The sequence below is a fragment of the Elephas maximus genome, chromosome 20 (genome assembly GCF_024166365.1).
Source record: "Elephas maximus indicus isolate mEleMax1 chromosome 20, mEleMax1 primary haplotype, whole genome shotgun sequence".
Classification (NCBI taxonomy): Eukaryota; Metazoa; Chordata; class Mammalia; order Proboscidea; family Elephantidae; genus Elephas; species Elephas maximus.
Genome location: NC_064838.1, coordinates 50227405 through 50240045, shown reverse-complemented (window position 1 = coordinate 50240045; position 12641 = coordinate 50227405). Strand labels below are relative to the sequence as shown.

Below are 12641 nucleotides of genomic sequence, written 5' to 3'. Positions count from 1 at the left end.
TTCATAAGCCACTTATGAATATAACGGAAGTATAAGAATTTGGTTTAATTCTGTAATTGATTAGTGTTGGCTATAAAATCATAAATGACTCTCTGGGTAATGATTTTACTCACTAATTTTTGTTAGGCTTTTAGTCTCTTTCAGAGAAATATATGCCATTATGTGTTTTTGTGGAAACCCTGGTGGCGTAGTGGTTAAGAGCTATGGCTGCTAACCAAAAAGTCGGCAGTTCGAATCCACCAGACACTCCTTGGAAACTCCACAGGGAAGTTCCACTCTGTCCTAGAGGGTCACTATGAGTTGGAATTGACTCAACGGCAACAGGTTTTTTTTTTTTTTTTAATGTGTTTTTGTAAGGCCTTCTTACTGTTATGCGAGAAATACAATGTGTTCATCTTGGGTTTTTTAAAAAACAAATGAAATGGATTCTTCCTTGCCCTCTTTTGTCTGAATTTCAAAACAGACACACATAGAACTCAGCAAGTTCAAGTTTAAAGTCATAAAAATTCCTAGCTACTATTATGGATTGAATTGTGTCCCCCAAAATGTGTGTCAACTTGACTAGGCCATGATTCCCAGTATTGTGTGGTTGTCCTCCATTATGTGATCTGATTTAATTTTCCTATACCTTGTAAATCCTAACCTCTAAGATGTTAATGAGGCAGGATTAGAAGCAGTTCTGTTAATGAGGCAGGGTACAATCTACAGGATTAGGTTGTGTCTTGAGTCAGTCTCTTCTGAGATATAAAAGAGAGAAGTGAGCAGAGAGGAGAGGGACCTCATTACCACCAAGCAAGAAGAGCCAGGAGTGAAGCGCATCATTTGGACCTGGTGTCCTTGCACTGCGAAGCTCCTAGACCAGAGGAAGATTCATGACAAGGACCTTCTCCCACAGCCAACACAGAGAGGAAATCTTCCCCTGAAGCTGGTGCCCTGAATTTGGACTTCTAGCCTCCTAAACTGTAAGAGAATAAATTTCTGTTTGTTAAAGCCATCCATTTGTGGTATAACAGCACTAGATAGCTGTTATAGCAGCACTAGATAACCAAGAGAGCTACTAATAAAATTTAAAATAGCATTTTCCTCTCATCTTAACATCACACCCATAGCATCTCTGGCTCTTCAAATATGCAAAGCTCTCAGCGCTGGGCAAAAACCACCCTGTGACTGGCACTGCTCAACTGAGAGCTTACCCTGGGAAACTGAATGGAGAAATCCTTCCCCTACAATGGATTCCTTCCTACACCCCAAAAAGGGCAAGAGGATTGTGAGCTTGGGGGAGGCTGAGGAGCATGGCTGTACTCACTGTGAGTTCTGTGGGTGTCATGGTGGGTCAGATGCAAGCCTGCTTCTGGGAAGAGAGGACAAAAATAAGAAAGACGATTTGATTGTAAATGAATAGTAACCACCAAACAGCAAAAGATGGAGATTAAATATCAACTCTGTTCATGGTCATAAAAAAAAAAAAAAAATCCCAAGCAAGAGTTAGAGCCCATGTTATATCAAGTCAGATATTCTAGATTTCAAATCATCTTGGTTGTTGACATAGAAATGAAAGAAACCTCTCCTTTGAAGCTATCGTTCATCTCTTTGAACCTGGTAGAGCATTTTCCCATCCACAGATGAGGAACAGTGACAGGGCCACTGAGGCTTTTAAGTTTTTCCTGGGATATCCTGTTTACATCAGCTCGTTTTTCTCTTGTGTCAACTTCTCTGTCAGGCTCTGTTTTGATGAATGCCTTCCTCCCTTCCCCTGCTCCATCACTTGAATTTTATCAACTAAGGGGCTTGATAAATATAAGAGGATGGCAGTGGTTGATTTGAGAATGCTCTGGGCTCCCCGACTCTGCATGGGCCCTTTTCGGGGTAACTGTAATGGTGTTCACACATGTCAGGGTCCCTCTCCAGCACCTACCTGAGCTGTATGCTCCATCAGAGAGCTCAGGTCAAAAAGATGGGCACTTTTTTCTCTTTGCCCTAGGACTCTACCAGCAAAAGGAAGTACTAGACCTGTTTTCCAAAGAGGAAGATTCACATTCCCTAATGCAAAGGGCCTCAGAGCTTACTGGAATAAATCTCTGTTGCTGTTTTCAGCCTCTTTAAAACTCACCTCTCTATAACCAGGGGAACAACTTACTCCCTTCACAGAAGGGCTCTGTGCCAGAGCTGGCATTTCATTTTATACCCCTAGTGAGTATATTCCAAAGAAGCAAATCCAGTTCCATATCCCAAGCTTCTAGAAGAAAATACTCTCCCTTGTAAATCCAAACCTAGCCTGTTGACTTCCTTTCTGTAACATCTGACCAGTTCTACTTTTCTGAAAGTACAGTTGTTTTTAAAATACAGCGTGTGGCACAACCACTTTGGAAACCAGTTTGGCAGTTTCTTAAGAAGTTAAACACATGCTTACCATGTGATCCAACCACTTCACTCCTAAGCATTTACCCAAGAGAATTGAAAACATATGTCCACACAAACACTTGCACGCAAATGCTCTTAGTAGCTTTATTTGTAATAACCAAAACATGGAAACAACCCAAATGTTAATCAATTAATGAATGGATGAACAAAATATCCATATAATGGAATAAGGAACGAACTACTGATACAGGCAACAACACAGATGAACCTCAAAATAATTATGCTAAGTGAAAGAAGCCAGGCAAAAAGAGTACATACTGTACATTCCCATTTATATAAATTCTAGAAAATGAAAACTAATCTATAGCAACAGAAAGCAGATCAGTGGTTCCCTGGGAGGGGTGCCGGGGGCATAAGGAAACCTTTGGGGGGATAGATATGTTCCCTATATTGATTGTATGATGGTTTCTCAGGTGTATATATATGTCAAAACATATATTCTGCACTTTAAATATTTGCAGTTTTTTACAAGTCAATTGCATCTCAATAAAGCTGCTAAAGTTAAAAAAAAAAAAAGATATAATTAAAACTTTCTGGCTTTCTTCACTCCTCAGATTCATAACTGGCTGTCAGCAGGCAAGGAAGAAGGCGGCCTTGAACCGCCTGCTTGTACCCTCCTGGCCAGCAGCCTCTCAAAAGTGCCTTTGAGGATTGTGGGTTGTTATACTGGAACTGAGGAATTAATATGAGCTCATTATTTTAAAGATTAGATTAGATAAAGATAGAATATAGATGTGTGTGTGTGTGTGTGTGTGTGTGTTTCACGCACACATTTCCTGACTCTGTTGAGAGGCCCTAAAAGCAATGACGCACAGCAGAGTGAGCTCCCAGTGCTTTGACCTTGGTTTCTCAATATTGTTCTCCTCCAAAAGGAACCAAGGCTTCTTGGAAAAATGCCCAATTCCAGAGCTGGGATAGGGAAAGTACAAGATGAGCGTGGAAGAGCTTTTGCCCTAGAAAGCAAGGAAGTGCTCAGAGGATCAGGGGACGTGTCAAAAAGATATAACCCAAAACTCATTGCCTTCAAGTCGATTCCGACTCATAGCGACCCTATAGGACAGAGTAGAACTGCCCCGTAGGGTTTCCAAGCAGTGCCTGGTAGATTCAAACTGCCAGATTTTTGGTTAGCACTTAACCACTCTGCCACCAAATATAGGCGCCAGAAAAAAGAAAAAAAAAAAAAAGACATAGGCACCAACTTGATTGGGCTTCCACAGACCAAGTCTGAGGCAATTTGAGCATCAAAATAAATAATGATAGTGATTATGGCATACTCCATAAAATGAGAATCCAGACTGATACAAATAATAAAGAAATAAATGGGGGAGAAGAGGAAGTTCTTCCTTACAGTCCCAGCTAATAAATACAGGAGAAACGATAGAATTGGAAAATCATCAACGGATGCCGAAATCGGTGAATTGTCTGATGAGGAATAGGATATTTACTTAGTCTTAAAGGATCGCTCCCAAAATTACATATTAATTACACATGCAGAATAATTACTGTGGAGAAACCCGGAGGATACCAACTTAAACCAGTCTTCAAACCCAATGTCATTGACATGGGAGCAAAATGACATCACGACGACTAAAAAGAGCAAAGTCAGGAGGGAAGACATAGCATCCCTTTACCGGTATCCTGACGAAAAGCACTAACCTAACAGTGAGGAAGCCTCAGACAAGCCCAAAATGGGGAACTTTCTGCAAAGGAGCTAGCTGATATTCTTCAAAAATATCAAGGTCAAAGTGACACAAAGGAAGATGGAAGAACCGTCCCAGATTCAGGTAGACTAAAGAGACTGGAGTCACAGGGTGGCATAAACAATTAAACACTTGGCTGCTAAGCGAAAGGTTGGTGGTTCAAGTCCACCCAGAGACACCTCAAAAGAAAAGTCTGGTGATCTACTTCCAAAAAATCAGCCACTGAAAACCCTGTGGCACAGTTCTACTGTGACACACACAGAGTGAGTTAGAGCCCACTTGATGTCAACTGGTTTAAAGAGATTGGAAACTAGATGCACTCCACGATCCTGGAGTGGAGGGAAAGGTAATTGTAAAAGACGCTATTGGGAGATCGAGGGAATTTTAATATGAACTATGAATTAGGTAACAGTATTGAATCCATGTTAAATTTCCTGATTTTCCTAATTGGATTGTGGTTTTATAGGAGACAGTTTTTGTTCTTAGGAACTTCACCTTGAAGGAGCCCAATGTCTTCAGCATATTCTCAAGTGATTCAGGGGAAAAATGTATATTTTATGTATATGTGTACGTGGGTATAAAATATATATATGTATGTATATGTGTGTATATATATATATATATATATATATATACACATACTTATATGGATGGATCCTGGCTGAAAACAGAGAATACCAGAAAGATGTTTACCTATGTTTTGTTAACTATGCAAAGGCATTTGACTGTGTGGATCATAACAAGTTATGGATAACATAGCGAAGAATGGGAATCCCAGAACACTTAATTGTGCTCATGAGGAACCTGTATATAGATCTAAGAGGCAGTCATTCGAACAGAACAAGGGGATACTGAGTGGTTTAAAGTCAGGAAAGGTGTAGGTCAGTGTTGTATCCTTTCACCATACCTTTTCAATCTGTATGCTGAACAAATAATCCGAGAAGCTGGACTACATGAAGAAGAACGGGGCATAAGGATTGGAGGAAGACTTATTAACAACCTGCATTATGCCGATGACGCAGCCTTGCTTGCTGAAAGTGAAGAGGACTTGAAGCATCTACTGATTAAGATTAAAGACTACGGGCTTCAGTATGGATTACCCTTCAACATAAAGAAAACAAAAATCCTCAGACCAGTAAGCAACCTCATGATAAATGAAGAAAAGATTGAAGTTGTCAAGGATTTAATTTTACTTAGATCTGCAATCAACATCCGTGGAAGCAGCAGTCAAGAAATCAAAAGATGCATTGCACGTTCACTTAAAGCTCAATAAAAATTATTTAAAAAAAAAAAAAAAAGATGCGTTGCATTGGGCAAATCTGCTGCAAAAGACCTGTTTAAAGTGTTGAAAAGCAGTGATGTCACCTTGAAGACTAAGGTGCACCTGACCCAAGCCATGGTCTTTTCGATCACCTCATATGCATGTGAAAGCTGAACAATGAATAAGGAAGACTGAAGAAGAATTGATGCCTTTGAAATGTGGTGTTTAGGAAGAATACTGGATATACCATGGACTGCCAAAAAAATAAAACAAATCTGTCTTGGAAGAAGTACAGCCAGGATGCTCCTTAGAAGGAAGGATGGCAAGACTTTGTCTCCCATACTTTGGACATGTTACCAGGAAGGGCCAGTCCCTAGAGGAGGACATCAGGCTTGGTAGAGGGTCAGTGAAAATGAGGAAGACCCTCAACAAGATGGATTAACACAGTGGCCGCAACAGTGGGCTCAAACATAGCAATGATTGTGAGGATGGCGCAGGACCAGGCAGTGTTCCGTTCTGTTATACATAGTGTCACTGTGAGTCAGAACCTACTCGATGGCACCTGGCAACAACACGTATGTGGGTGGGATCCCTGGTGGAACCGTGGTTAAGAGCTCGGCTACTAACCAAGAGGTCAGCAGTTCGAATCTTCCAGCCACTCCTTGGAAACCCTGTGGGGCAGTTCTACTCTGTCCTATAGGGTCACTATGAGTAGGAATTAACAGCAATGGGTTTGGTTTTAGGGGGTTATTATAAAAGTAACAGGTTTTTGCAGGAAATTTGGCAAATACACTAACAGCATCACATAGACTTCGCACTAATACAAAGAGGCCACCAAGATTATTAGGGAAAAAGGCAGGGTGCAAAAGACTATGTTGAGTGATCACTAAAAATACATATGTGTAAGGATATACACATCTCTGCTGATTGATACTGAAACGGTTTCTGGAAGGAGACCGAACAATGATTACCAGTGTACAGTAAGACTTTCATTCTTCCCTTTAGGTTTTGCAAACGGTTTAAAAGTTTTACCTTGTACATATAATTTTAAGAGGGATCATAAAAATAACTTGTCCACGTTCGGAAAAAGAAGCCCCCATGCTCTTCCGTTCAGCACACCTGTTTGCAAAGCTTGTGGGAGGGAGGAACTTACCATCTACCCCAGCTAGGCAGGAGAAGAAATTAGGGCTGAAAGAACAATTCTAGTAATTAAAGTTGCAGTGAAGGCTACTTTTTTGCAACTTTCAGATCCCACACTAGCTTTTTTAAAAAGGTTTGTTGTTCTTCAATTATCAATACATTTGGGCTCCTAGAGAATATGGAGAGAGTCAGAGAGTAAAAGGAAAACACATCCACCCCTATTCTCACCATCTGAAGACGCCCCTAACGACCTTGTGCTCTATTGCTTTCTAGTTTTTTCAGAATACTTTGAGAAAATTCTATTCCACCAGCTGCAAAGTCTCAGAGCTTGCTTTCGTTTTTCTTCTTACCCCCGAGAAGGAGGGAAAAACAGAAGGAGGAAAAAACCCACACCTGACAAAACATGCTGAAAGTAGTGCATCTCTCAACTGTCTGTTGGGAATAACCTAGCGTTTACCTCAGGGCTGCTCCAAACCTCTCCTCTCATGGCTCGCGGTGGCCTCATCTGGGTGCTGTGGCCGCCCAAATCTGAAACACCAGCCCCTGTGTTTGTAGCGTGGTGAGCTGGAGTAGGGGGGAAAGCACACCGGCCAGAAGTCAAAGCCCACTTCTGCCCCTTGGTCCTTTTCTGGCTGTAGGACCTTGGTAAGAAGTAAACATCCTCATGGAGCCTCAGTTTCCTCATCTGTAAAATAGGTGCGATAGCTCGGCCTACCCCAAGGGCTTGTTGTGAGGGTCAAGGGCAATGCTGTGTGTGAATGCTCTTTGCAGAATGCAGAGAACTTTGTGAGAGCGCAGGAACATCCTGCAGCCCGTGGTGTTCACCTATCGAATGTGCCTTGAGCACCTAATACACTTGCTTGGCTTTAACAGTGTTTGAGCCAAGATCTGTGTTCCCAAGAAGCTCACAGTCAAGTGCAGTGGGTACTCATGTCTGCAAATACTGACAATGGTAAATGCTACGAGATACTGCAGGAATCGGAAGGAGAGAATCATGTCCCAGTGCTGGAGAAAATTCAGGAGGGCTTCGCTGAGGTGGTGACATTTTTGCTGGCCCTTGAAGGCCGGAGAGAATGTAGAAATGTGATGATGTGAGAGAACGTTGGTCCAGGACAAGGAAGCATATCAACAAAGGCATGAAAGCTAGAAAAAGTGGGATGTGTGCAGGGCCTCAGAGGTAGAGGAAAAGGAGAGCTGCTTTTTCCAAGAGTGAAACATCCTCATTAGAAGAGTCAGCCTGGAAATACTTGTGTGCCATTCATGGGTGCAGCATGTTGGCAGACTCCATTACTAGCCAACCATTGTTTTTGTATTCTCTGCTGTCCTCAAGTAACCAACAAGATAGTCAGCATGGAAGGGATCAATAGCTAGCATGCCCGTGCCTGCTGTGGGCATGGCTCCTTACCATGGCCGAACCCCTGCTGCCTGCAGTGGCCCAGTAAATGTGACACTGACAAGAGCCAGACACATAGGTCCTTACTGTGATCTTTGTCCAGTGTGCTACTCGGGGGCTGACTCATGTTGTGTAGCTTTTGTAGCTGTTTTTTCCTTGCAGGGTGTGGGGGCTCTGCGCAGCCCATAAGGCCGTGTGCTCTCCAAGCCTGGGGCAGGCGCCCGCCTCCCTCCCACAGGGGCTACGCTGGGTCCAGGCCAGCCTAACCAGGCCTGCATGAGCTTGGTGCAAGCCTGAAGTGGGGCGTACGCAAGGGAGCTTCGGGACAGAAAAGCAGATATTGGAAGAAAGAGGCTCCAAGACTCCAAGTGCTGAAATGGAAAATTAACTTAGGTTTGTTCAACAAAAGGAGTCCCTGAGTGGCACAAACAGTTAATGTGCCCGGCTGCTAACCAAAAGGTTGGAGGTTCCAGTTTGCTCAGAGGAGCCTCGGAGGAAAGGCCTGGCGATTTCCTTCCCAAAAAATCAGCCACTGAAAAGCCTATGAAGCACAGTTCTACTCTGACACACATGGGGTTGCCATGAGTTGAAACTGACTCAACGGCAGCTGGTTTGGGTTTTTTGTGGTTGCTGTTCAGCAAAGGGAGGGAGGAAATATTCCTGTGGACTCTTGCTGCAAGCGCTGCCTTTCAATTCAGCACTCAGCTACCGCTTACCTGTGGGTCAGTGAATTCCCAACTCCAAATCGTGAGTGTGCTTAAAATAACTCTGCTTTTTTCAGATCATAAAGAAGTATTTTCTCAAGGCAAAACAATCTCCAAACTGCAGACACACACACAAAAGAAAAAAACCCTTTCCTAGTTGAGCCATTGTTCACATTCTGAGGCACACCCTTTTGGAATTTTTCCGTGTAACACACCTTAAGTGCACACACACGCACACACACTTAATGGAAAAGGTATTGTACTACACATACCATTTTCTACCTTGCTTTTCTACTTCACAGTCTCTCACAGCCCCCTTTCCACACCAACTCCACACACAGCTATCACATCGAACAGCTGCCAAGTATGCCTGAATACACGATGACAAATTTAACCAGTCACCTCTTGATGCAAAGGTCGGCTAGTTCTGATTTTTCGTTGCTATGAGGAATGCTACCAAAAACATCCTTTCCGTGGGGTGGCCTCTCAGACCAGAAGATCTCACGGGGCCTTCATATCCTCAGCCCCTGGCCACCTTCTTGTCACCTGTCCCCAAACACCTGCTTCTCCTTCCTTTAAAGTAAAAATTACAGACTGCCTGAACTAAGCTTTTTGTGTGTGTGTGGTGGGGGGGGGGTGGTGGTGAGGGGGAGCCTTACTACTCATCCTGGAAGTCTGGGCAGGGCACAACCCAATTCACCTTTGCCTTCCTGGAAGCTTCTAGCGAAGTACCTGGTGCCTAGTTGGCATCCGTGCCCTGTACAAGTGAGTGAAAGCTTGAGTTTTGGAGGCCACCACGCAGTACATGACGGAGCACACAGGCGACACGGGGACAAGTGAGGAGGGAGGGAGGGCGATACTCACAGCCTCAGGAGGGCAGCGCAGGAGGCTCCAGGAGAGAGGGGCCCCAGCAGCTTCCAGTATCTGGGGCAGGGCTGGGCTGCTCTGCTGCCTGAGTTGCTGGCCAGGCCTTCTCTGAGCTCTGAGTAGACAATCACTATCAAAACAACAGAAAGGAAGCTGATCCACCCTGCTTGTGTTGTCACTGGTGGGGTAGCCCGGGAGGGTGGGGAGTCACCTGCTGCAGCTTCCAGCAGTCAACAGAGTTGATCATTTGCAACCAGAAATGATAAGCTGAGAACTGCTGGGCTAAGGGAAAACCATCTCCTCTGAAGACGAACCTCATTTATTTCCTAGAGAGCACTGCAGTTTGCAGGGAATGGGGAAGTGGGCAGTCCTGTCGAGAGAAGTCAGCCTCGCTGGGCTTGCAAAGATGTGCGTTTACAAATGTCCCTGGGTGGGTGGTGGTATCTGAGCAGGCGTGTGTGAGATTGCCACTCCAGCACTGTCCATCACAAGGTAACCCTTTCGGGCCTTGATGGATGTACCTGAACCCTTTATAGCTGTGCAGTCCAATACAAGTAGCTACTAGTCATATGCAGCTGTTTAAAGTTAATTAAAATTTTCTGAGTAAATTAAAAAGTGCCTTGGTTACACTGGCTACATTTTGAAAGTCTCAGGTGGCAAGTGGCTACCACAGTGGACAGCGCAGATACAGAACATTTCCATCACCACAGAAAGTTCTATAGGAGAGCGCTGCTCTAGAAAGTTGTGTGTGTGATAACATGGCTACAGACAAGCCGAGTGCTGGAGCCCACGTGCTCTAGGAGGCCACACAGTCTTTGGAACTGGAGCCAAAAGCATTAGTGTTTTATTTCAAAGCGACCAGTGTAAGTCACCTACATCAGCACTTACAACATGCTTCGTCTTATTAATCTTGAGTGTTTTGATGAAATTTGGAAACGTCTAAAGGTCACATGGCATAGTGGTAGTGGTAACAGCGCGGTTGCAAACCACCAGGCGCTCTTTGGAAACCCTGTGGGGCAGTTCTACTCTGTCCTACAGAGCCGCTATGAGTCGGAATCGACTCGACAGCAATGAATTTGGGTGAAAGGTCACATGAAATGGTACACTTTTCACCAAGCTCACAGATGTCTTTATGTTCATGGCTACAGTGAGGACTTTGGTCATAATGTGATTAAAGATACTTTATCATTATTATGACAAAGACCTCCTTTTTATATTTTTGTCCTGGGGAAAAATGACAGCTACACTCTAGTGGAGACAGATTTCCTCTTTCAAGTGTATTTATGGTCCTGTGGACCCTGTGACATCCCCAACAGTGGTCCTTCCCCAGCACGTGACCTCTCGTCTCAGAACCCAGTGATGCCTAAGATGCAGTGGGATTCATTATCTCAATGGGAAAAGGCCAAAAAAGGAGCCCCCTCACCAACTAGAAACTGTGAGCAGTAAGAACGAAAGGCATGGTTGATTCACCAGCTTGAGGGACCTGCAGTATGAGTAAGCCCTGAAATTCCCTGACCTCTCACAAATAGGGTCTGAAACGGTACATAACCAAGGATCTGCCAAATGCTCTCATTACCTCCCTCTAAATTGGCAAGTCATGAGAGAAAAGGAAAGAGGCAATACAGGGAAGAGAAGGCTCCCTTCCTGACTTTCTGTCTGGCTTTGGGCACGGGGCAGGGGTGGATTTGTTTCTCCCCGGTGTTTGCATTTCTCCACACATAAAACGTGGCACAGTAGCTTGATCATGTCCATGGAAAGCAGCTTCAGGAGAGTGAGGCAAGCATCATTGCAAGTGCTCTTGGCTTGGACGATGCCATGTTCTCACCTTCTTCACCAGGTAAAAGCATCCCGAGAAGATATCGTTTGCCCGCTAGATGGTTGGGGTGAGGCTGGTGAAAGGAAGGAAAGGCAGTTGGGGAAGGAGTAGTGATGCCATTGTGGGAAGATTCCCTCCACTCATGGTCTCCCGAGGTCCAGGGGAGCATCCAGGGTTGGAGGGGCTGCTGTAGAACCCCTAACCCCTTTTCTGGGATGAAGAAAGAGGTCCTTAGGCTGGGGAAGCCTCCCTAAGATGGGAGGAAGTGGTAGAGAGAGCTTCTGATTTCTCAAGGGAACCCAGGGAAAATGGGATTCCCTTTGCACTCATCCAGTTTAGGCTCATTCCTCATAGCGAAAGCCCGTGTTTTGTATTTCTGTGCTGTGTTTCTGCCTTGCAGTGACAATTCAGATCTGAGTGACTATGGTGAGTTCATGGTGAGTTCTGGAGGGTGGAGCTACGTGGTCCCAGGGCCAGGTGCTATGCCTGGAACTGAGGGATATTTAAGAAATATCGTGGAAGAGAAGCCACAGTCCACCACCTCCAGGTGCTTACACGGGGCAAATGGGAGTGCCAGGTCTGGGTTCCCTCTTGTTAGTTCCCATGTGCTGAGTGTCTAACGCAGTTTCTGGCATAGAATACATGAATTTTGTTCCAATTCTCTAGTTTTCAGGTTCTTTATATTCAAAACTAGATTTGTAATCACGTTCTCCTCCTTCCTGAACCTTCTGTGCGTACTGGGAAACCATATTCCAAAAACACCTTGAGGCCTTTGGAAAAGGATGACGCTATACTTCGGCTCTGCATTGATGAAGGCCTTATCTTGACTTGGGAAGCCCAGAATTCAGGGTAGTTTGGTGATGGGGGCATGATCAGTGCAGGTACAAGGAGTTCCAGGTTCAGACTTTGGCAGATTAAACTCTGTAAGGACTCTCTCCTTCCCATTAACTTCATGAAGAAAGGAACCCCATGGGCATTGGTCATGGTTGTAGCCCGAACAAAATAATTAATAATTAATTAACAATAAAAGAATGAATAAAACCTTACGTGAGTCCTGCAAATCTAGAGTAGCACTAGTCAAAGGCCTGAGATGGTGGAAATGTTCTATATCTGTGCTGTCAAATGCGGCAGCCACCAGCCCACTTGTGGCTGACGAGCTCTTAAAATGTGATTAGCCTGACTGAGAAATTGATTTTTTTTGCAATTAATTTATTTCATTGCAATGAGTTTAAATTTAAATAGCCACACGTGGCCAGCGGCCACTGCTGTGAACAGTACAGGTCTACGCCAACCCGCTTTTTAGCAGCTATTATTTCTGCCTTAGCGATGAATATCTTTA

The 12641-nt window shown here is 44.2% G+C and overlaps 1 protein-coding gene across 2 annotated transcripts in view; it reads right to left on the bottom strand.

Annotated features, from left to right (window-relative positions):
• The window catches only part of CCR9 (C-C motif chemokine receptor 9), a 49335-nt gene that overhangs the window by 6753 nt on the left and 29941 nt on the right, over window positions 1–12641 (bottom strand). The window contains exons 1-2 of one of the 2 annotated variants that reach the window (XM_049861829.1): window positions 9484–9560; window positions 1307–1351 (exon numbers count right to left, since the gene is read on the bottom strand). In XM_049861829.1, coding sequence (XP_049717786.1) covers window positions 1307–1327 — 21 coding nt within the window. In that variant the 5' untranslated portion in view covers window positions 1328–1351; window positions 9484–9560. Of the gene's footprint in view, window positions 1–1306; window positions 1352–9483; window positions 9561–12641 lie in introns of those variants that run through there. The other variant, XM_049861830.1, reaches the window with a different exon arrangement.